The sequence below is a fragment of the Chlorocebus sabaeus genome, chromosome 9 (assembly GCF_047675955.1).
Source record: "Chlorocebus sabaeus isolate Y175 chromosome 9, mChlSab1.0.hap1, whole genome shotgun sequence".
NCBI lineage: Eukaryota > Metazoa > Chordata > Mammalia > Primates > Cercopithecidae > Chlorocebus > Chlorocebus sabaeus.
This window is the reverse complement of record NC_132912.1, coordinates 98417091-98442332: the sequence shown is the minus strand read 5'-3', so window position 1 is coordinate 98442332 and position 25242 is coordinate 98417091. Positions and strand designations below refer to the sequence as shown.

General features: G+C 40.3%; 2 protein-coding genes across 5 annotated transcripts in view; one reads left to right on the top strand and one right to left on the bottom strand.

The window, feature by feature from the left end:
• The window catches only part of ENTPD1 (ectonucleoside triphosphate diphosphohydrolase 1), a 173636-nt gene extending 169595 nt beyond the window's left edge, over positions 1-4041 (bottom strand). The window contains exon 1 of one of the 2 annotated variants that reach the window (XM_038009352.2): positions 3931-4041. The gene's annotated coding sequence lies outside the window, so the exon portion shown is untranslated. Of the gene's footprint in view, positions 1-3777; positions 3885-3930 lie in introns of those variants that run through there. The other variant, XM_073019214.1, reaches the window with a different exon arrangement.
• Positions 4042-7723: 3682 nt separating this feature from the next.
• Positions 7724-25242, top strand: part of TCTN3 (tectonic family member 3) — a 29820-nt gene continuing 12301 nt past the window's right edge. The window contains exons 1-13 of one of the 3 annotated variants that reach the window (XM_007963668.3): positions 7725-8059; positions 8228-8351; positions 8664-8782; positions 13960-14087; positions 14324-14432; positions 14520-14635; positions 15156-15191; positions 16029-16109; positions 17037-17162; positions 18044-18151; positions 18490-18569; positions 18868-19021; positions 21105-21242. In XM_007963668.3, the coding sequence (XP_007961859.3) occupies positions 7804-8059; positions 8228-8351; positions 8664-8782; positions 13960-14087; positions 14324-14432; positions 14520-14635; positions 15156-15191; positions 16029-16109; positions 17037-17162; positions 18044-18151; positions 18490-18569; positions 18868-19021; positions 21105-21242 (1575 nt within the window). In that variant the 5' untranslated portion in view covers positions 7725-7803. Of the gene's footprint in view, positions 8060-8227; positions 8352-8663; positions 8783-13959; positions 14088-14323; positions 14433-14519; positions 14636-15155; positions 15192-16028; positions 16110-17036; positions 17163-18043; positions 18152-18474; positions 18570-18867; positions 19022-21104; positions 21243-25242 lie in introns of all 3 variants that reach the window. The other 2 variants (XM_007963667.3, XM_007963669.3) reach the window with 2 other exon arrangements.

Below are 25242 nucleotides of genomic sequence, written 5' to 3'. Positions count from 1 at the left end.
GAATTTTATTTTTAGCTTTATATTTTTAGGGATAAGGTCTCACTATGTTGCCCGGCTGGTCTTGAGCTCCTGGTCTCAAGCAGTCCTTCTGCTTCAACTTCCCTCCTGAGTAGCTGAAATTATAGGCACAAGCCACTGCACGAGGCTGGAATTCTATTCTGACTGTCATTACTATTACTTCATCTGTTTCCTCCTTATTAGCATTTGCCTATTAAGAATTTATTTCTGGCTGGGCACGGTGGCTGATGCCTGTAATACCAGCACTTTGGGAGGCTGAGGCTGGCAGATAACCTGAGGCCAGGAGTTCGAGACCAGCCTGGCCAATATGGCAAAACTTCATCTCTACTAAAAATACAAAACATTAGCCAGGCATGGTGGCAGGCACCTGTAATCCCAGCTACTTGGGAGGCTGAGGCAGGAGAATTGCTTGAGCCAGGGAGGTGGAGGCCGCAGTGAGCCAAGATTGTGCCACTGCACTCCAGCCTGGGCAACAAAAGCAAAACTCTGTCTAAAAAAAAAAAAAAAAAAAAAAAAAAAAAAAAAAAAAAAATTTCTTAATAGATGAATTAAACTTATTCATATTTATTGTAATTATTTATATATTTGGACTTATTTGTTTTATTGTTTTACCATTTTCTTTTCTTTTTAATAGAGACAAAGATTTACTCTATTATCCAGGCTGGAGTGCGGGTGCCATGATCATAGCTCACTGTAACCTCAATTTCCTGGGTGCAAGCGATCCTCTTAACTCAGCCTCCTGTGTAGGTAGGACTACAGGCACATGCTACCATGCCCAGGTATTTTTTTTCATTTCTTGTAGAAATGGAGTCTCAATATGTTGCCCAGGTTGGTCTCAAACTCCTGGCCTCAAGTGATTCTCTGGCCTCAAGTGATCCTCCTGCCTCAGCCTCTCAAAGTGCTGAGACTACAGGTGTGAGCCCCTAATATTTCTTTAACCAATTTAATCCTTCCATTTTCTTTTTTTCTCCTGGAACTCATATTAATCAAACATTGGACTTGTAGATTTAATCCTCAATGTTTCATATTTTCTATTTATTTATCTTTTTGTTCAATAGAGTGGATGTCCTTATATTTACCTTCCAAAATTTTAAACAAAAAAGTTAAGGTCAGTAATCATATTAATAGTTTTAATTTCCAAGAGCTCTCTCTTATTCTGATTGCTCCTTTGTCAAATATTCTGCTCTCATGAATGTTTTATTAATTACTTCTCAAATCTCTCTGAGGTATTAACTAAACAGTGTATCAATTTCTAGAAAGAATTATCTATTTTTTCCTGAAAGAAAATAACTAGTTATAGGTCCTTTTGAGTACAAAGGCAAACTATTCCATATACCATATAGACCTTCAACTCATTTTCTTGATTTCTGTCAACTTTACCTTTTATCTTCTCTCTTACTTGCTATCGCTAGTTCTGGCTATTCTGTGGTATTTTGCTGGAAGGCAGCTGCCTCCTTTGGCTGCAGTCCCTTTCCATGGTTATTCTAGGCTGCTGATTCTTCAGTCAACATCCTTCCAATTTCTTCAAAAATGTATGAAAAATCTTCCATACTGACCATGCTGATGGTCAACCACACCTCCTACTTTTTGTTTTTATAAATATATACCCTTTTAAGTCTTTTAACAGGTATTTTAATAAAATTTCAAAAGAGGGGTCAAATGTGCATCTTTCTTTCCTTCTTACCTCCTTTCTTTCTTTTCTTCTTTCTTTTCTCCTCTCTCTCTTTCCCTTTCTTTCTCTCTCTTTATTATTTTGACAGGATTTTGCTCTGTCACCCAGGCTGGAGTGCAGTGGTGCAATCAAGGCTCACTGTAGCCTCAATCTCTTGGCCTCAAGTGATCCTCCCACCTCAGCCTCCTGGGTAGCTGGAATTACAGGTGTGCACTACCACACCTGGCTAATTTTTATTTTTTGTAGAGACAGGGTTTCACCATGTTGTCCAAGCTGGTCTCTAACTCCTGAACATAGGCAATCACCCTGCCTCAGCCTCCCAAACTGCTGGGATTATAGGCATGAGCCACCACACTTGGCCCAATGTGCATTTTTCTTCCATATTTAATCACAATTCCTAGTTGATTCATCTTTAATAGATGCAAAATATCTTGTGTCTCTCTATAAATGTTAATTATATTTGTTCTAAACTCTTTTTCTAATTTGTCCTTTTTAAATTTTTTTTTTCCTTTTTTAGAGACAGGGTCTCACTCTGTCACCCAGGGCAGAGTGTACTGCTGTGATCATGGCTCACTGCAGCCTCAACCTCCCTGGATCAAGTGATCCTCCTGCTTCTACCTCCCAAATGCTAGGATAACAGGTGTGAGTCACTGTACCCGGCCTCAGGTTTTAATGTTTCTTGAATACTATACCCTTTTTTTGTTTGCTGGGTTTTTTCTTTTTCAAATGTAGATCTTTTGAGTGTGTGTCCACCTTGGTAACTGAGATTCCCTGTTAGCCTAAGAACAGGTGGGATCTGTTTATTGCATTCTACCTGCAGGATTTTTGAAGAAGAAAATGGTAGATGTGGAGTTTGACAAGGTGTGTATCTTAGTCCATTTTCTGTTGCTTATAACAGAATGCCTAAAACTGGGTAATTTATAAAGAAAAATATTTATTTCTTACAGTTATGGAGCCTGGGAAGTTCAAGGTCAAAGAGGCGTATCTGGTGACAGCCATCTTGCTGGTGGGGACTCCCTTGTGGTGGCCCTGGGCAGTGAGCCCGTGGAGTGTACCCTAACCTGTCCTCTGAAACTATTCTGTCCTCCTATGCCTCTGGGCCTGTGATAGTAGGGGCACCCTCTAAGATCTTCAAAATGCCTTTGGGATCTTTCTTCCCTCGTCTAAAGGAATGGCACCTGTCTCCTTTTTATACAAACTAATCTCTTTAGCAAATAGTCACTGGGCTGCACCCTTGGTTTCCTCTGCTGAAAATGCTTTTTAACTCTTTACATGGTCAGGCTGAGAGTTATCCAAATCCTTCCACTCTGCTTCCCTTTTCATGATAAATTCTACCTTTAAATTATTTCTTTGCTCCTGAATATCAGCATAAGCTGTCAAATGTAATCATGCAGCTCCTTCTATATTTGGCTTAGGAATTTCTTTTGCCAGATGCCCTAGTTCATTAATCTCAAGTTTGGCTTTCCACAATGCCCTCAGGCATAGACACAGCTCAGCCAAGTTCTTTGCCAATTTATAACAAGGATGGCCTTTACTCCGGTTTCCAATACTACCTTCCTCAGTTCCATCTCAAATCTCAGCAGAATGGCCTTTACTGCCCATATTTCTATCCGTATTCTGGTTACAATCACTTAACAAATCCTGGTGGGGTGTGGTGGCTCACGCCTGTAATCCCAGCACTTTGGGAGGCCAAGGCAGGTGGATCACGAGGTCAGGAGACTGAAACCATCCTGGCTAACACAGTGAAACCTTGCCTCTACTAAAAATATGAAAAAATTAGCCAAGTGTGGTGGCAGGTGCCTGTAGTCCCAGCTACTCAGGAGGCTGAGGCAGGAGAATGGCGTGAACCCAGGAGGTGGAGCTTGCAGTGAGCCGAGATTGTGCCATTGCATTCCAACCTGGGCGACAGAGTGAGACTCTGTCTCAAAAAAAAAAAGAAAAAAAACCCAAATCTCTAAGAAGTTCCAAATGTTCCCTTGTCTTTTTGTTTTCTGAGTCTCACCAGAATCACCCTTGATACCCCATTCACTGAAATATAGTCACTTTATAGCCTGCTCCTCCAAACTCTTCCAGTCCCCGCACATTACCTAGTTCCAAAGCTGCTTCCCCATTTTCAGGTATTCGTCATCAGCAAAATCCCACTTCTTGGTGCCAATTTTCTGTTTTCGTTCATTTTCTGTTGCTTACAACAGAATGCCTGAAATAGGATAAATTATAAAGAAAAGGAATTCATTTCTTACAGTTGTGGAGGCCGGGAAGCCCAAGGTCAAGGGGGCATCTCATAAGAACCTTCTTGCTGCTGGGAACTCTCTGCGGCATCCCAAGGCGACAAAGGGCATCACATGGTGAGGAAGCTGAGCGTGTTAACTTGCTAACTCAGGTCTCTCTTCCTTTTCTTGTAAAGCTACCACTTCCTCTCTCATGACAACACATTAATCCATTAACCCGTGAATGGATTAGTCCATTCATGAAGGCACAGACCTCATGACCCATCACCTCTTAAAGGTCCCACCTCTCAATACTGCACATTGGGGATTAAGTTTTGAAATGAATTTTGGAGGAGACACGCAAACCCAGCAGTGGGCTAGGACCAGTCTCAACATGTGGGGCCTCTCTCTTCCTCCTAAATGTCAGAAGCCATCCAGGGCACTGTCCTGCCTTTTCAGTAAAAGTGTACATAGACTGCCTCCTGCCACCCCCGCCACCACCTTTAGGGGCAAATTCTTCCACTATCCACTGCAAGCACAAGTAGGGATAAGGTTGAGAGGCTGACCTGGCTCTTCCTACAGTGGTACTTCAATCAATAACCCATAGAATTGTCCAAGGGTCACTAGTGATAACAAATAGCTTCTTTCTGTGTGCTTAGAGCACTCCAAGAGTCACCTCCATTTCTGAATAAGGCCTTTATTATGCAACTGTTATTTGTTCACCTTCAATTCAATCCCATGTGCCTTCTATTTTTCAAGTATTCTTACAATGTCTGGCCCATGAGAGCACACCTTCATGTATTTAAATTCTGGGCATGTTCATGTATGCACAGTGTGTGTGTATCTAAGTTTTCTGTAATTTTCAGAGATCTTTGGAAAAGGGAAGAGAAGTGGGAAAAGGACAGAACTTGTTGTCTGCCATCTCAATACAATCTCCTTGCTAAATTTCCAGTTACATATTCAACTCTTTTAATCCCAAACACAGACAACTGCTAGTATCATATGATCTAATTTGGAAATCGCTGCTTCTGAGATTATGTCATATGATCTCAATTTAAGACTTGGTGCCCATACTACAACTGACATCTGCATGACACATGTGAATAAATTTCATCCTTCATCCACAAAATTATCTTTCAGATTTTAATACTGGATCTCAAAAGTATTGAGAGTTCTGTATTACAGAGATTCTTACAAATACAAAACAGCAATACATGCCAGGCACAGTGGCTCATGCCTGTAATCCCAACACTTCGGGAGGCCAATGCGGGCAGATCACTTGAGGTGAGGGGTTTGAGACCAGCCTGGCCAACATGGTGAAACTCCGTCTCTACTAAAAATGCAAAAATTAGCTGGGTGTGGTGGGTACACCTGTAGTCCCAGCTACTAGGGAGACTGAGGCAGGAAAATTGCTTGAACCTGGGAGGTGGAGGTTGCAGTGAGCTGAGATGATGCCACTGCACTCCAGCCTGGGTGACAGGGCAAGACTATCTCAAATAAATAAGTAAATAAATTAATTAATTAAATCAAGAAATAAAGCAAGTTTAAAAAACAGCAATTCAAATAATCTTTTTGCTTAACTATAACAAAATGGAAAAAAAATTAACTTTTCTAAAAAAAAGTTAAGTGTTAAAATTCAAAAATAAGAAAAAGCAACTCAAAAAGATCCTGAAACATTATTTGCTTATCACTCATCCCTAAAATTACTTCAACCAACAGTCTTTTGCCAATGCTAATAAATTCAGAAATAATTTAACACTGTTTGAGAGTTGCCATTTAAATTCCAAACTTTGAAATCTAAAATAGTCTCTGATCAGATGTACAATGGAAATTTTATAGAAAGATCATTACATGGTAAGTTGGTTGCAAAAAGAAGAAATTTTATAGAAAGAAATACAATCCTCAAATAAAATAAACTAAAAATATTCCTAAGGATTAATTCTAAGGAGTTCAACAAAACAATTTGTAATATATTTTTAAAATATTTAATGCACATCTAACATGTCCCAGACACTGTTTTAGGCATAGGGATATTTCAATGAACAAAATAAACAAAACTCCCTGTTTTTTGGAATTTACATGCTAGTATATACATATGATCATATAATCTGAATAATATGAACGTGGCCTTTTCCTATAGAAACTACTAATAAGGTAAATAAATGTTTAAGACCAAACACATATCTCCCATAGCTGTCTATCCCACAACAACATAAAAATATATTTGAAAATATTTATAACACAGAGATACATTTAGCTACTGACTTCAAAACATTAGAAAATAAAGATCTTGTAAGAGAATGCAAGTAAAGTCAAATGTCCTAAAACTTACCTGAGTTAAGTGATTCACTTGTAAAGGGAGGTATTGACCAGATTTTACGTAAGTGTACTAGATTTTAGATAACTCTTAACAGATGTTAATTTATATACTAAAATTAAATATCCAAAATAATCCAGATATCAGAACTGTGGACACAGGAAAACACTGGTTCTAGGAGGAGCAAGATTTTGATCATCTACAGCCCCACTTTACATATGGTAGCTACTTACACCTGTGGTTAACTTTGAATTAATTACAATTTTAAAATTAAAAATTCAGGCCAGGCACAGCGACTCACACTTGTAATCCCAGCACTTTGGGAGGCCAAGGCAGACGGATCACTTGAGGTCAGGAGTTCGAGACCAGCATGGACAACATGGTGAAACCCCATCTCTTCTAAAAATAGAAATAAAATTAGCCGGGCGTGGTGGCGTGTGCCTGTCATCCCAGCTACTCGGGAGGCTGAAACAGGAGAGTCACTTGAATCCTGGAGGCAGAGGTTGCAGTGAGCTGAGATCACACCATTGCACTCCAGCCTGGGCGACAGAGCGAAACTCCATCTCAAAAAAAAAAAAAAAAAAAAAAAAAAAAAATTCAGCTCCTCAGTCACACTAGCCACATTTCAAGCGCACATTTGCCACATAAGGCCGGTGACTACCATGCTGGACAATGCAGCTACCGTACATTTCCAATGCTGCAGGAAAGTCATATGGCCCGCGCTGCTGTGGGGAATCAGAAGAGGCACGCCATTCCTGGGAAGAACAAACACCTCTTAGACAGGCTTAAAAAATTTGCCATTAACATGGAAAAAAAATCTTCTATTTCCATTCCTCCATCTTATTTTCTCACGTCCTAGACAATGTTTCTTTTTTTTATTCTTTCTCTCCCTATTTTCTTACATTTTTCCTATGCTTTTTTCTTATTTTTCTCTCACTACTTTTTCTAACAAAAACTTGCAGTCCATCTTTAATGATTTGATGCATTTATTTAGGGTTTTTGAAATTTCTCAATGTTAAAATGTAAGGAGCTGAATGAACATTATTTCTCATGTGTTTTCAAAAAAATTAAAAAGCCATATTTAGCGGAGACTGTTTTTTAAGGTATGTGACCTTAGGTGTGTTTCCCCCACCTGAGAACATTATTCTTCCATAGAAAGGGTTTCTCACCATTGGAATCCGGGGTGAAAAAAAATTTGCAATTCTAGTTCTGGCCTCTGGGATTTCCTTGCACTGAGGGCGGGCTCAGTCCTCTGGGCCGCGAAGTGGGCGCGGAACCTGTTCGTCCGCCGAACTCCTACCGCCACCTAGCGGAGAGAAGGCGCAAGGGCTCCTTCGCCACTGGCGGTTGCCAGGCAACGAAGGCACGCCCCGGCCCACGTTAAGGAGGAGGGTGCAGACCGAAGGACACTGAAAGAGCTGGAACAACCCCACTTTCGATTGGCTGAAGAGCGCTCATTCTTCTCATGAGCCAATGAGAAGAGGCACGCGGATGTCGTCAGACGCTATGCGACTCCTCCCACCCACGCTCTGGCAACGCGTCTGGAGACCGCGGTGGGTTACGTCGGACCTGCAGGCCCTGACTGCCCCATGCGCACCCCACAGCTCGCGCTCCTGCAGGTGTTCCTCCTGATGTTCCCCGATGGCGTCCGGCCTCAGCCCTCTTCCTCCCCATCAGGGGCAGTGCCCACGTCTTTGGACCTGCAGCCAGGGATGGATGGCGGAACCCTCCAGTCCTCTTCAGAGGCGACTGCAACTCGCCCAGCAGTGCCTGGGATCTCTACAGTGGTCCCTACTCTCGTGACTCCCTCGGCGCCTGGGAATAAGACTGTGGACCTCTTCCCAGGTGAGGGAAAACGTTGTGGGGGTGGAAACTTACTTCTGAGATCTGAAATTCTGTGAGCCTTTAAAGTTGAACTGCCACAAAGCAGGAGTGGGGCTGTCGGAAGGAGGGTGAGCACCTGGGAGAGTTTGGGGATCCTCATCCTACTCAGTCTGTGTTGTCCTTTCATAGTCTTACCGATCTGTGTCTGTGACTTGACTCCTGGCGCCTGCGATATAAATTGCTGCTGCGACAGGGACTGCTATCTTCTCCATCCGAGGACAGTTTTCTCCTTCTGCCTTCCTGGCAGCGTAAGGTGAGCTTCGTTGCTCAGATTGAATCCTAAAGGGATTGGAGCCTACAATGGGTAACATTTGGGTGTAAGAAGAGTTAGGCTTTGTGCCTCCTGCCCCTACTTCCACTCCTAGGACATTCCCTTGGTTTTTCCTAGGAACTGCCTTTTCTGATTCTCTAGAGCAGGGCTGGCCAGTAGAATAAGACTTTCGCGTCGTCCTATAGGTGTCCAAAAAGTCCTCTCTTTGGCATCTGGCCGATATTGCTAGGGCACTCTTCTAGAAGGGGCACCCACCCCCTCTAAACATATCTTCTCCTTCCTCTTTCCTCACAGGTCTTCAAGCTGGGTTTGTGTAGACAACTCTCTTATCTTCAGGAGTAATTCCCCATTTCCTTCAAGAGTTTTCATGGATTCTAATGGAATCAGGCAGTTTTGTGTACATGTGAACAACTGTGAGTAGAAACATGTTGGCTGTTCTCATTTGCTAACACAGGAGTGTTATCATTTGTCTTCCCTGGGCCACATTGGAAGAATCGTCTTGGGTCACACGTAAAATACACTAACAATAGCTGATGAGTTAAAAACAAAACAAAACAAAACAAAAAAACTCTTAGTGTTTTAAGAAAGTTTACGAATTTGTGTTGTTGGGCTGCATTCAGAGCCGTCCTGGGCTGCATGCAGCCGGTGGGTAGCAGGTTGGACAAGCTTGGTCTAACATTTATTGAGAATTGGCTTTTATTCTGGCCTTTTTCTCCATTTCTTTCTTTTTTAAACTTTTTTTTCTTTTGTCCTTTGAATCTCTACCCTTTTCTGCCTTTTCTTTCTTATTACTGAATACATTTGCATTTTTTTCTTTCTTTTTTTTTTTTTTTGAGACCGAGCCTCCCTCTGTCACCAGGCTGGAGTGCAGTGGCATGATCTGAGCTCACTGCAGCCTCCACCTCCGGGGTTCAAGTGATTCTCCTGCCTCAGCCTCCCGAGTAGCTGGAACTACAGGCACGTGCCACCATGACCAGCTAAATTTTGTATTTTTAGTAGAGACGGAGTTTTGCAGTGTTGGCCAGGATGGTCTTGATCTCTTGACCTCGTGACCCGCCCGCCTCAACCTCCCAAAGTGCTGGGATTACAGGTGTGAGCCACTGCGAACCAGCCACATTTGCAACTTTTTATGTTCTATTGGCTGCGGATCAGAAAACTCATAAATAGCTTTAATTTCAATCCTTTTAATCATTCCTCTTAACTCAGATAATCACAGATAGACTATATCCCCCACTTACTACAGTCTCCACGAGGGTACTAACTGAATCCCCAGTGCCTAACACATAGTAAGCACCAAATAATGTTTGAATGAATATCTTTGACAAATGAGTCTATGCCAACCTTATTTTCATTTCATGAGGCAACAGTGTAGGCGGACCATTGGATTAGGATCTCAGTCCTGCCATTTCCTTACCAGCTATACAGACTTGGGCAAATCCCTTAGCATTTCTAGGCCCGTTTCTTCAACTACAAAGTGAGAAATAATATCATTGGCTTTGTATACGAAAGTGCTCTACAACTGTAGAGTACAATAAAGATTTGAGATTATTTTTGGGGATGGTGAGTGGACTTAAAAATTTGCTGGTGATGGCTATAACATTTCTAAAGATGTTAAGCTAATCTATCTTTTTAAAATGTCTATGAAGCAAAATAATGTTCCTGCACAAAATGGATTTAAATGTCTCCTGCATCCTGGAAGTCACCTCATCCTGATTTCATCTGACTGTTAATAAGATTTGCAAAACTATATTTGTCTCAGAAAACAACCAGTTTTTGGTTTGGGGGGCCTTGAATTTGAAAGCAGTTATCAGGAGCCTTGTGGTTATTTAGATCGTAATAGGGTAAAGGGAACAAGGTGAATGCTTCATTTTAAGATAAGGTTGTGACCTGGCGCAGTGGCTCACGCCTGTAATCTCAGCACTTTGGGAGGTCGAGGTGGGCAGATCACTTGAGGTCAGGAGTTTGAGACCAGCCTGACCAACATGGTGAAACCCTGTCTCTACTAAAAATACAAAAAATTATCCAGGCATGGTAGTGGGCACCTGTAATCTCAGCTACTTGGGAGGCTGAGGCAGGCGAATCATGTGAGCCTGGGAGGCAGGCGGAGGTTGCAGTGAGCTGAGATTGCACCACTGCACTCCAGCCTGGGTGACAGAGCGAGAGTCTGTCTCAAAAAAAGGTAATGTTGTCTCTTCTTTTCCAAACATTTTACTGCCTTTTAAATCCAGCCTTACGGTCATGCTCCAGGGTTATTGCAATGGCACCTACCTGGGGCTCCCTGCTTTTGATCCCCACTCCTGCCTCCCACACCATCCTGCACACTCCTTCGGGATCAGTGGATCTGAACTTTCTTTAACCAACACCACCTGAGGGAGGAATATGGCCACTTCGAATAGTAATTATGGTTCATTACATCAATGAACTTTTCCCTGAATGAGGCTGGGGTGTACATTCATGTTTAGTCTGAAAAAGACAAAAGTTTCCCTTTGGTTCTAATTATTTGCCCACCTTCCTCACATATATACACATAGCATATACACAAAGTATACACAGCTATAGAGAATCACTTCACTAGATTAATCTTTCTATAACATTGCATTATGTTGCTTCCTTACTCAGAAACCTCCATTACTTCCCACTTCCCATAAAATAACATCCAACTTCTTAGCTGGCCAGTCAAATCTCCTATTTGTTCCAACTTAGTGTTCCTGGCTCTTTTAGCATTACTCTCTACTTGACCCTCTGCTTTGGCCGAACTCATCTACTCGTTGTCCTCAAGATATGCCCTGTATTTTTCCCAAGTTTGTATTTGCTTTTCTTTCTGACTCTATAGTTCCTTTTTCTTTCTGCATTTTGAAATACCTGTATTTTCCATGAGTGTTTTCTTGCTCATCTATTGGAAGTAAGCCCATCCTCAGAAGTTCTAAAGCATTTTGTTTGAGTCACCCTCTTAGAACCTATAGGATTTCTTATATTGTTATTAGTTTATGTAAACATCATATCTTTCCAGGTAAATTGTCAACACCATGAAAGGATGGACCATATCTTTGTTTCCCCATGGTGCTTAGTATCTATTGGTACAGCCAGGCCTGGTGGCTCATCCTGTAATCCCAGCACTTTGGAAGGCCAGGGCAGGAGGATTGCATGAGCCCAGGAGTTCGAGACCAATCCTGGCAACATAGCGAGACCCAGTCTTTATAAAACATAGTAAAATTAGCTGGGTGTGGTGGCGCATGCCTGTAGTACCAGCTACTTGGGAGGCTGAGGTGGGAGGATTGCTTGAGCCCAGGAGTTCGAGGCTGCAGTGAGCTGTGATCATGCTACTGTACTGCAGCCAGGGCAACAGAGTGAGATCCTGTCTCCAAAATAAAATAAAATTTAAAAAAAAGTATCTACTGATAATGATCATCAGTAAATTATGTTTTTAGTCAAAGTCTGTGCAGCATACTGGAGTGGGGAAAAAACACCAGGAATAGGAGTCTGCAGTCTACTCTTGGCTCTGCAAGCTGGCGCTCTGGCTTTTTGCTACTGTTTTACCTCTGAGGATCGAAATTTCCTCATGGGATTAGGTCAGATGGTCTGTAGGTTTCCTTTGACACCTGAAATTGTGATAGAAATCTAAATACCTTTAAGCTCTTTTAGGTGTAATATATCATCTATGATGGTAGAAATTTTAGGCAAAAATTCTACTTAGCCTATATTTATCATCACTACCACCAATATCTTTGCACCGAAGTGAGAGATAAAATGTTAACTTTCTCTTATTCATTTAAGCCATGAAAAAATAGCTAGATAGATATTTTGCCATCTCAGTTCACCTTCTTTCTTAGCTTAACTTTAACTTTTATTTCATTTATAAAGATACAAATAACTGCATTTTACATGAGGTAAATATCTCTTCCATGTGGTTTTCAGGGTTTGAGTTCCGAAGGAAATGTTAAAATAGCTCTTGGAAGCGTGAGGGTTTGAAGATTTCAGATCAGAGGTGGAAAGTGGCCCATAGACCAGCAGCATCAGCATCACCTGTTTCAGAGCAATGCTTTTCAGATTCTAATATGCATACACATTACCTGGAGATCTTGTTAACATGAGGATTTTGATTCAGGTCTGGGGAGTGGCCTGAGAGTCCGCATTTCTGAGAAGCTCCCAGGTGATCCCTGAGCTACTAATGTGTGCACCCCACTTTGAATAAGAAGGATCTAGGAGATGCGTGGAGAGTGAGTAGTCTGAAAGGCCCCAGAATTGAGAGCTACATTCATGCTGACTTTTCAGAAGCTGAAAAGTCAGATAATTAAGATGTTATCCATTATCACAGAGTATAAAGGTCAGGTTCATTTACCGTGGAATCCTCATTTGCTTTCAATGATGCAAGTATTGTAACCTCTTTTACTCTGTACAAATGACCATTAATTATATGAAGAATGAAACTGGCAAGGGGCATGTTTCCCAATGTTCTTTTTTCAATTTAGCACCTGAGTAGTAAAGCAGACAGAGTGTTGTCAATCACCTGCCACCCTCTGGGCAGGGGACAGCATCACAGCCCTTTTCCTGCATCTCTCTACTGGTTCTAAAGTGCCATAAAGAGAAGACTGCAGGAGTTTGGGTAGATTTATACATTGCTATCATAGAAATTATAGAATTGTTCCAGAAAATACCCTTTTTAAGTATCTAAAATCTTGAATGGAGGAATTATAAGGCTTAAGGAATAAAATGCAACAAATCTATGAACTTGAGAGAGAGAAACATTGTTAGGACTGGTCAGTTGAAGTTTAGAGGAAACAGGAAGATTTGGGAAGGACAGATCAAATAATTGTCATAATTGTGTCTAATTGTTCCATGTTCCTATGGAAATAGTGCAATTCTGTTAGAGACTCATTTGATATGGGGCAGACATGAGCATTATCGAGCTTCCTATTTTCTTTTCTTTTTTTTTTTGAGATGGAGTTTCGCTCTTATTGCCCAGGCTAGAGGGCAGTGGTGTGACCTCAGCTTGCTGCAACCTCTGCCTCCCAGGTTCAAGCGATTCTTCTGATTACAGGTGCCTGCCACCATGCCTGGCTAATTTTTTGTATTTTTAGTAGAGACGGGTTTCACCATGTTGGCCAGGCTGGTCTCAAACTTCTGACCTCAGGTGATCCACCCGCCTCGGCCTCCCTAAGTGCTGGGATTACAGGCCTGAGCCACCACGCCTGGCTGAGCTTCCTATTTTCATCACAAATTGCTGATCATACACATTCTTGGCCATCAGTGACTTGAAACTGACTGGCATTCATTGACCATATTCTTATCTCAGATCTTCCTATTAAAACAATAATTCAGTTAGTAGTTTGTGAATAAATTAAGAAGTGATGGAAATCAGAATTGTTATTTCTGGAGATGGAGTATTGATTGGGAGCCTTCTGGGGAAATATTCTGTAACTTGATCTAAGTAGTGGTAATATAAGTATATAAATTTGTAAAAATTCTTTGAGTTTGCACTTAAGATTTGTACCCTGTATATTATGCTTCAATTAAAATATTTTTTAAAATTAGCTACTTGGCATATTTTTCTTTTATCTAAACTTCCCTTTTCTTTTAAAAAACATTTTAGCAAAATTAAACTATTTCCAGAAGCTTCAAAAGGTCAATGCAACCAACTTCCAGGCCCTGGCTGCAGAGTTTGGAGGCGAATCATTCACTTCAACATTCCAAACTCAATCACCACCATCTTTCTACAGGGTGAGCCTGGGGAAGGGGATGGGATTGTTTGGTTTGGTTTTCACTCTCATAGCAGACAGCTGACAGGGTATCTTTGCAGCACTACCCTGCAGCTAGCTAAACCATTGTCAGCTCTTTGGAGGGCAGTACTGTCCACGTAATCATGCCCTTGAGTTAACCTTGTTTCTACTCTTTCTTTTCTGTTGTCGTCTAGTCCAGTCTCACTATGAACAAATTTTCTTTTATGTTTTATTCAGGCTGGGGACCCCATTCTTACTTACTTCCCCAAGTGGTCTGTAATAAGCTTGCTGAGACAACCTGCAGGAGTTGGAGCTGCGGGACTCTGTGCTGAAAGCAATCCTGCAGGTGAATCCGGAGCAAAAGTACCAACCTGTTCATTCAATTTAAAACAGGCTTTCTCATGTGCCACTCTGTTAACTATTTGTGTTTAAGGTTTCCTAGAGAGTAAAAGCACAACTTGCACTCGTTTTTTCAAGAACCTGGCCAGTAGCTGTACCTTGGATTCAGCCCTCAATGCTGCCTCTTACTATAACTTCACAGTTTTAAAGGTAGGTGTCCTTTCTCTCCCTACACTGTCACTATGATGAAGTTGAAGCGAACATGCTTCTCACTGTTGTGGGTTGTGGAAAGAGCATTGAACTAGAAGTCAGAATCCCCAGGAGCCATGTGAAAGACAGAGGGCCTGGAAACCATATCTGAAGACAAATGCAATAACTGGGGATCTATATCCAGGATAAGAGATCATCACCCTTCTCACTAATGGGATCGGCTTGCAAGGGTGGAAGGGGGAAAACACCTATTTCACCAAACTTCTTGCTTTTGCTATTCAGTAGAGCTCTGTCAGAGTAGACAGGCTTCACAGTCTATACCCTCCTGTCTGGCTCCACTTCCTGGCATTTTAGTGTAAAGAAGAGTCAGGTGGAATAGAGGAAGTAAATCATTCTAATATTTTGACTTCTCCCCTCCCCCTAAAAAAAACCAAAGTCTATTGTTAGTAGTGTGAAACCATAAGCTACTGGTGATTTTTGGTAAGGTAGATGCACACTCATGTCCCTGCTGTTCTCCTAGGTTCCAAGAGGCATGACTGATCCACAGAATATGGAGGTATGATGCTGTTGTACCAGGAAAAAGGAAAAATAATATTTGGCTCCTCTGCATCTGAGGCAATTTTAGTCTAAGTTGTACTATTGAAAGATAAATGTAAGCATGATATAGCAAACAAGTAGATCTAAAACGGTGCTTTTGCAAGTACGTTCTATACAATTAATAGCCTCATATGAAACCAGGATCCATAAAGTGTTAGATAGGTTTGTAAACATTGGGTTAAATAAACTGTATTTAGGGTGGGCTTCTTAATTTTTTTTAGAGACAGGGTCTTGCTCTGTCACCCAGGCTGAAGTGCAGTGGCATGGTCACGGTTCACTGCAGCCTAAACCTCTTGGGCTCAGCTAATCCTTCTACCTCAGCCCCACATGTGCCACCACGCCCAGCTAATGTTTTACTATTTTGTAGAGATGGGGATCTCGCTATGTTGTCCAGACTGGTCTTGAACTGCTGGCCTCAAACAATTCTCCTGACTTGGCTTCCCAAAGTATTGGGATTACAGGCATGAGCCATCTCACCCCACCTGGAGTCTTTAATTTGCTAGAGGGCCTTATTAATCTTTAAGGGGAATACTGAATATAGTATTTCTCACAATTATTTGACTATGGAACCCTTGTTTTATATTTAATAGAACTAGTGTTCAGAGAAATAACTTTTAAGAAGTGCTGGTTTAGAAAGACTTTTGAATTTAAGTTGTTGGCTGGTGATGGAAGAAGAGAGGAAGAGGGTGGTCAAGGGGAAGGAAAAATACTTACCTTAGCATGATATCTATTAATAGATATAAGACAAAATACTGCCTTCAGTTTTAGTTAACTGTTTGCTTCTTTTCATTGCCAGTTCCAGGTTCCTGTAATACTTACCTCACAGGCTAATGCTCCTCTGTTGGCTGGAAACACTTGTCAGAATGTAGTTTCCCAGGTAGGGCTACTGACCGCAGATTCTGGACTGATATATGTTGATCAACACTGCCAGAGGTGCCTCGTCTTCCATTAAGTGTCAGACTGACCCCACTGAATTTTGTCTGCATTCTCTAACAATGTTGGGAATGCAAACTTGTTGCATTGGTAGATTCTTGGTTGTAATCCTTGTTAAAAGTAGCATACTGTGAATTTCAGCAATTCCCAACAATTTTGAAATTAAACTTGTCAATAATTGAGCCCGTTATCCTCCCTACCACGTTTCAGTTATTTCCATCACCACATCCTCCAGTATTTCAGGTCCAGCACATTAAAATTATTTCTGACACCTCTTCCGTTGCCCGCCTGCAGTCCGTTACTGATTCTTACTGACTGACCACATCTTCTTCTCTTGACACAGTCAGTATCATCTGAAAGTCTGAAGTAGATTAATCAACTTCTATTCTTCTGTTCTCTAAACGATCTAAGCTAAAAAAGTAAGAATTTTCTTAAGGCATCTTCTTAAAGACTATGCTCAGAAATTTAAGGTTACTTTCAATTGTTGTATCCCCAGCAACTATCTTTATTAATTCTGAAATATTGTGAGAGCCAAGTAAATCAGATTTCTGTTTCATGCTCACCTCTGCCTGTTTCTGCTTGCCCTCCTCTGCCCATAATCAACTTATTTTTTCTACCCTTTCAATTCCTACCATAAACTCACCTACCCATAAACCCTTTTAAAGGGCTCTATCCAGTTTCTTTTTCATATACAAATATAATATGAAATCATCTTTATCTTTCATAGTATTTGTGTTTGGCATTTTTAACATTACTGTTTCAGTCTACCTCATTTAGTTATAAAAACACCCTTGAAGACAGAAAACTTTCTGTCCTGAACATATTTGGCCCAATAACTATTTTTTATTAATTGATTCTTTTTTCTTTTCAGGTCACCTATGAGATAGAGACCAATGGGACTTTTGGAATCCAGAAGGTTTCTGTCAGTTTGGGACAAACCAACCTGACTATTGAGCCAGGCGCTTCCTTACAGCAACACTTCATCCTTCATTTCAGGGTTAGGGCCCTTTTCTCATAGGGGATTTAGAGGGGAAGAAATATCGGGTTAGAAATAGTTCCTTTGCTTTTCTAATACATGTGAAATAGAATAAGAATATGAAGGCCTAGTTCATTCTGTCGATTGAGGCCTCAACATTTAATATTCCATAGTTTTACTACAAGTTGTAGTTATTCTACAAGTGTTTACTCATTAACATTTTCTCCAATTCTCTATCTGGCCCCCAACAAAACAGGACTTCAATCTCAAATCAAAACTTTTTTTACAGTCATTTTGAATCATAAATTCAGCCAACACCTACAAAAATTCTTTAACTAGCTTTTCTCATATTTCTGGGCAGTCAGCATTTTATTCATTTCCCACTTAATCTGAGTGTTCAGTCTTAATCACCGGCATTTGGCTTTCTGCTACTTCTTTCCTCTTTTTGAACCCAGCATAGATTTTCTCAACTCTACCCTCAGGTGATCAACCAACTGCTGTGTCTCTCAGAACTCATCTCTGGAACATCTATAGTTAATTAAAATATGTATTTTTTAAATTACATTTAAAATCTTCAGATTTTAACCAGGCTGTGTTATTATTGCTAAATTGCTAGTAATTTTTGAGAAACAGGGTTAAGGGATCCTTAGTAGATTCTTGGTTGTAATCCTTGGTAAAAGCAGCATATTGTGAATTTCAATATTCAGATCATGAAGGATTTATTTTAGTGAGTTAAGAAAAGTGAAAGAAGCAAAATGCTACACTGTGGAAAGAAGCCAGAGTGTTCAGTGTAGCTCACTTACTGGATTGCGTTGCCTTAAGGAAGGGTATGGTGAAGCCAAGCAGTGGGAGGTGGGAAAGCATGCTTACCTCCATAATTGACTTCTCCACTCTTTCTGCAGGCTTTTCAACAGAGCACAGCTGCTTCTATCACCAGTCCTAGAAGTGGGAATCCTGGCTATATAGTTGGGAAGCCACTCTTGGCTCTGACTGGTGATGTAAGTTATTCAGTATCCTTTTTAGAGCTGGGTGGCCTGTTGCAACCTAATGAGAAAAGCGGCAAAGGCTTTCAAACTTATGTTAGACTAGCCAAAGGTGAGAAATTTTTTGTTCGTTTTAACAAGGTACTTATATACTAATATATGGTTAATCATTTTTGGAATCGTAGTTGTCTCTCTGTGATTTTTTGAGGAAAAAAACAAATTTGTGACTTGCACATTATGGTAGTAATATAAAATAAATAGCATTAAGGGAGAATGAGAACATACATTTTACAATGCTGCCTCCTTTTTTTTCTGTTATGATGTCCTTGATCATCACTTTTCCACTTTGGATGACCCTCTTACAGAGCCAGGGTAATGGAAGTTGCTCTGTTAACAGACATGAGGTACAGTTTGGAGTGAATGCAATATCTGGATGCAAGCTCAGGTAGTTCTTTGCTTCCACATCATTTCCTACAATTTCACTGGGAATATGTAGGGAATATGCTGATATGGTAACTTTTATATTTTTAATGACTTCGGAAGATGCTAAATCAGGAATAGTGTTTTACTCTAGATAGTGTTAATATTGCTAAGAGTTTTCTGGCAGTCGTTAATACCTACTAAGGATTATACCCTCTGGTCTATTTTATAATATTTCCAATGTTTGGTTTAATATACAGTACTAATATGGGTATATTATTATGTTAGCGTCGGACTTCGGCCTCCATGGTGTTTAATTACAGGTTGAAGAAGGCAGACTGCAGCCACTTGCAGCAGGAGATTTATCAGACTCTTCATGGAAGGCCCAGACCACAGCATGTTGCCATCTTTGGTAATGCTGACCCAGCCCAGAAAGGAGGGTGGACCAGGATCCTCAACAGGCACTGCAACATTTCAGTAAGGAGAGAAATACACTTTCTGATGAAGACTCATTTTTACCCCTTTGTAAATCATGGATAGTAAGTTTAAAACCAGCCTTGTCTCCACAGATAATGCATTTGTCATAGAAGGAAGAGTATAAGAAATCATGCCCACTCAAAGCCCTTTTTTTTTTTTTTTTTTTTTTGTGAGATGGAGTCTCACTCTGTTGCCCTGGCTGGAGTGCAGTTGCGTGATCTCAGTTCACTGCAACCTCCACCTCCTGGGTCCAAGGGATTCTCCTGCCTCACTCAGCCTCCCCGGTAGCTGGGACTACCAGGCGCCTGCCACCACACCTGGCTGATTTTTGTATTTTTAGTAGAGATGAGGTTTCAACATATTGGGCAGGCTGATCTTGAACTCCTGACCTTGTGATCCACCTGCCTTGGCCTCCCAAAGTGCTGGGATTACAGGCGTGGGCCACCGTGCCTGGCCTTTTGTTTTTTTTGTTTTTTGCTTTTTTTTAAGACAGGATCTTGCTCTATTACCTAGGCTGGAGTGCAGTGGCATGATCATGGCTCATTGCAGTCTCAACTTTCTGGGCTCAAGCGATCCTCCCACCTCAGTCCCTCGAGTAGCTGGGACCACAGGCACATGCCACCATGCCTAGATAATTTTTTGATTTTTTTTGTAGAGACAAGGAAAGGTCTCACTATGTTGTTCAGACTGGTTTCAAACTCCTGGGCTCAAGTGATCCTCCTGCTTTGGCCTCCCAGAGTGCTGGGATTACAGGCATAAGCCACTGTTCCCAGCCTGAAGTAGTTATTTCAGGTTAGGTTTAAAATACCTAATGTATTTTCCTTACTTAGAAAAAAATTTGAAGGCAGATAATCTACAGATTTCTGTTGTTCAAAAATCTCATCATGTATTTCAAATATTTTATATTTTTGAATATTTGGTCAGCACAGACTTTCATGAGGTTAAAATTGTGCTATTTCTGTTGTAATTATAAAAATTTATATTTTTACAATTATTTGCATGAAAATGCATTATCTGGTTAAAAATCAAAACCATATAGAATGATATGCCTTTCTGCATCTTGCAATTAATCCTCCTGGAGTACTGCATTAGGTATACCATGTTTCTATTCTAGAAACTTTCGAGGTTCTCTGATGGCTTCCAAACAGACTACTTGGATGCACTTCATAATCTAACCCTTAGGTATCATCTTCTTTGACTTTACACTGCTCGTGTGTTCAAGTCCTTTACTTTAGCCACATGATCTGCTCAAGCCAATGCCTACTAAGCCCCTCACACATAGGAGATACTCAGTAACTTATCTAAATTAATCAATGAAGCCAGGTGCTGTGGCCCACACGTGTGATCCCAGCACTTTGGAAGGCTGAGGCGGGCAGATCACTTGAGGTCAGGAGTTCGAGACCAGACTGACCAACATGGTGAAACCCTGTCTCTACTAAAAATACAAAAATTAGCCAGGTGTAGTGGCAGGCATCTGTAATCTCAGCTACTGGGGAGGCCGAGGCAGGAGAATCGCTTGAATCCAGGAGGCAGAGGTTGCAGTGAACTGAAATCACACCACTGTACTCCAGCCTGGGCAACAGAGCGAGACTCCATCTTAAAAAAAAAAAGATCAAAGGTTGGGCGTGGTGGCTCACGCCTGTAATCCCAGCACTTTGGAAGGCCGAGGCGGACGAATCACAACGTGAGGAGTTCAAGACCAGCCTGGCCAACATGGTGAAACCTTGTCTATACTAAAAATACACACAAAAAAATTAGATGTAGTAGTGGATGCCTGTAATCCCAGCTACTCGGGAGGCTGAGGCAGGAGAATCGCTTGAACCTGGGAGGCAGAGGTTGCAGTGAGCCGAGACTGTACCCCTGCACACTCCAGCTGGGCGAGAGTGTGAGACTTTGTCTAAAAAAAAAAAAAAAGATCAGGAATAATAACATAGTCTTATTGTGAACTTTTGTGTTTTTCCACTAAGCTACATTGCCTTCCTTATTACTGAATAATGCTTGAGAAACAACGGCTTATTGCATAGTGGTTGACTATAGGCAACCATCAGGCAATTCAAGCAGATGCTTCTTTACCCTTCTGCAGGCTATCAGCTGTATTTCTTGCTGTCTCATACCAGTTTCCCTGGAGATCCAGGTGTTGTGGGCATATGTAGGTCTCCTGTCTAACCCGCAAGCTCATGTATCAGGAGTTCGATTCCTATACCAGTGCCAGTCCATACGGGTAAGTCATGGCTCATAAAGGACCACTAAGCCTTGCAAAGCCTAGATTGTTTTATCAGCCATTTGTTAACCAAATCATTTTTTACCTTCCAAGAGTCAATTTATGTTAGCAACCAATGTCTGTTTAAAGTGAGCTGACATAATTAATTGTCAAGTCTATGCACCCTGCCTGATTACTGAAATTAACATGTTGTCATGAATACAGCTTATATCCTTTTTTAAAAAAAAAATCTGACCCCAGATTATAGTACAGGTTAATTTTTTTTCAGTAATCCCACCATTATTACTATTCTGATTGATTCAAGCACAGAAAACACCTTCCATAATTGTTCAGTCTGTCAGCCACACAGTTATGAGAGTCCCTGAGCCTGTTGATTGTGATTAAAGTTACCGCTGTGACTAGTTTATAGTCACCAGTTCTTGGTTGTATCTGCCCCATTAAATGAACACTTTTAATCTGTAGCAAACATAGACCTATTGTTTATGATGTGCCTTAGGAGAGCTTTAGCATCTGCCTTGGTGTTTGAACCAATCCTTAGCTATACTTCTATATTTTCATTTTACTTAGAAATGACTAGGTCCTAGTGAAATTATTCACGTATAAACTGGCATGCCAATTTAGTAACTTATAATAAAAATCAAACAGATTTAAATTCTTACCTGTTGCACTGTACTTACATCCCAGAAATGAAGTAAACTTGAGACTACATTTAGGTCAGAAGTAAAATACCTTTGAGTCTCCCTCACAACAGGGTTGGGCAAGTTACTTCTCTTTGCCTAGAAATGGGGTCAACACTCAGGTTACCAGAAACTGTATTAATGAGAACATTCAATTATATTTTTTAGTTCCTGTGTTGTTTGGAAAGATACCCACAGGACCATTCACTGTATATTTCCACATCTCTGGTTCCTTTAGGCATTGAAGTCACTCAGTGCCTCTTTTTTGTCTGGGTATTTCAACTGATATCTTTTTCAAGTATTTAGCAAAAGTTAGCTTTTCAGGTTAGTTTGTCCCCTCTACAATACCACACTACAGTCATTCAGTCTAACTGGCCTCAGTGGGCGAGAGTTTAAAATTTTAGCTGTGCTTCATTCATGCATATTTGAAGAAACATTATCTGTTCCAATTATTAAGTAAAAATTAATTGTTTCAATGTATTAAGTGGTATGGTATATACAAAACCATGTTCCTTTACTAAGTGTGATTTGAGGGATTTGCAAAAGTAATTTTGTGTAAAAATTTTCACTTTATGGGCTAACCAGTTCATCCCCATGAAAGATGCTATGCTCCTATAAAAGTATAAGGAGTTATGAAACACTTATATCTTTTAATGCTTATAATAAGCTTATAATAAAACATATCTTATAAGTATCATTTCATACTTATATGAAACTTACAAAAGTTTATCAAATGCAAGCATTTCCTTCTATAATAAAATTTTTTTACCTCTTGAATCTTGAATGCAAATTTTCTCCTGAAGTCAGGTAAACATACTCACTTTTTCTTTATGCATTCATGATTATTTGTCCTTAACTTGAAATCACTTCTCTATCCACACAGGCTTATGTCTAGGACATCTTGTGAAATTTTTTTTTTTTTTGGAGACAGAGTTTCACTCTTGTTTCCCATCCTGGAGTGCAGTGGTGTGATCTCGGCTCACTTCAGCCTCCACCTCCTGGGTTCAAGTGATTCTTCTGCCTCAGCCTCCCGAGTAGCTGGGACTACAGGCACCTGTAACCACGCCCAGCTAACTTTTTGTATTTTTAGTAAAGACGGAGTTTCACCATGTTGGCCAGGCTAGTCTTGAACTCCTGACCTCAGGTGATCCACCCGACTCAACCTCCCAAAGTGCTAGAATTACAGGCGTGAGCCACCATGCCCAGCCTCTTGTGAAATTTTTTTCTCAGAATAGCAATAGCTTATCCAAAGAAAGCTAGTGTAAAAAAAAGAGGAGGAGTTACACTTGCAGAATGTGTATCTTCTGGGATGCTTCTCCCTACTCCACTGGACACCGTTTGAAAGTTTGTAGTTTATAATATTCTTACCTAGGCTGTGTTGGTCAGTTTAGAATATCTAAATGATGGCATAAACTAAAGCTGAGTGGCAAACTGCCAGTCTGTATGCTGCATTTAGTCTATAGACTTGTTTTGTTTGGCCCACAAAGCATTTTATTATTTAAATTTATGCCAACATTCAATAATCAAGAATTTGCCCAAATTCTTCAGTTGATTTCTGGCTTCAATTGAAAATCTGACAGTATAAACCCTATTACATTCCTGCATGGCATAAAATCTTCAGTTACCAAATGGTGATATCCGCTTTTAGAAAGAGTACTCTACCCTGTTCTGCATTCATACAAGCTAAGCCACCTCACCCTTCACCATCCCACTTCTCTTTCAGGTTACCTGCTTAGGCTGGTAGGCATTTGTGTTTATAAACCTTGAACTCAAGCTGCTAGATGGTCAGTTGAATTGTGAACTGAACTATCTGAATGATTTTTCATTGTAAATATATAGCTGTAGAAACACTTTAAATTCCTCTTTCTATAAAAAGTGAAGTAGCAAAATTTTTGGACCATTCCCAAAGACAAACATTAAAGTAGAGGGAAAATACAGCAAAACCCAAAAACAAACAACAACAACAAAAAAACTAGATAGACTTCACTGTCTTCTTGTATGATTATTATAATAGATAAACATTTATTGAACATTTACTGTGTGACAGATACTAGTGGTATTTTTTATCAGTGTTTTTTGTAAGTGTTGAATTCTCACAACAAACCCATGAGGTAAACAGCATTTGTTTATATGTCATTCTGCCACTTATAATTTTATACTAGTTAGGGTTCTGAAGGGATCTTTAAATTTGAGAATTAATAAAACACATCATATGCCATGCCTATATATAAACCTTCTAAATTAAAAGATAAAATATATCTCTAGGAAGAAACAACTAGTTTTAAGGAATATGCAGTATCAGTTGAAACCAAAACAATAAATGAATTTAAAGGACAATGTAGCATCATAGGACCAGCGCTCTAAACCTTTCTAAAATTATAATATTTAATTCATGTGTATCACCAAGTGAATCAGCTACTCTTCAGGTTATCTAGGAGATCCATTGCCTGCAGTTTATATGGTAAGCATGGGCTTTGAGTCAGAGAGACCTAGGTCTAAATCAAGTTATTTTACTTCTCTAAATCTGTTTTCTCTTCTATAAAATAGAAATTAATAATACTCATTGGGTTGTACAGATTAAGTGAGATCATTAAAGTAAAACAGCACAGTTCCTGGCACATAGTAAATATTCAGTAAATATTACTCTTTATATCATCATTATCAATTTTATCATCATTAACTTTTTTGGTTCCAAGCTTCTATAGAAGTGGCATATCAAGAAGTTTTGAGGCAAAACAGAAAAGAGAAAAACAGTTATTAAAGCACTATTTTTCAACCCTTGTTGACTATCACCCATGGTAAGAAAATATATTTTATATCATGACCGAGTTTACAACACACATGTACATAAAATAGACATAAAGGTTTTATGAAACAATGCCCTTACTATACCAAGTGTACCCACAATTTGTGATTTTCAGTATCACAACAGAAAATGTGATATTTTCTGGCTGGGTGCGGTGACTCACACCTGCAATCGAAGCACTTTGGGAGGCCAGGGTGGGCGGATCCCTTGAGGTCAGGAGTTCGAGACCAAGTCTGGCCAACATGGTGAAACCCTGTCTCTACTAAAAATACAAAACTTACCAGGAAATTACTCAAACCTGTGAGATGGAGGTTGCAGTGAGCAAAGATCCTACCACTGCACTCCAGCCTGGGTGACATAGCAAGACTTTTTCTCAGAAAAAAAAAAAAAAAGATATTTTCTATTCTGGTGTATTCTGGTTTTGTTTTTGTTTTTTAAATGCTAGACACAACCCACTAGTGGGTCACAATTTGCAATCTGAAAAACACTTTCAGAGGATACATCTCTGATTATATTT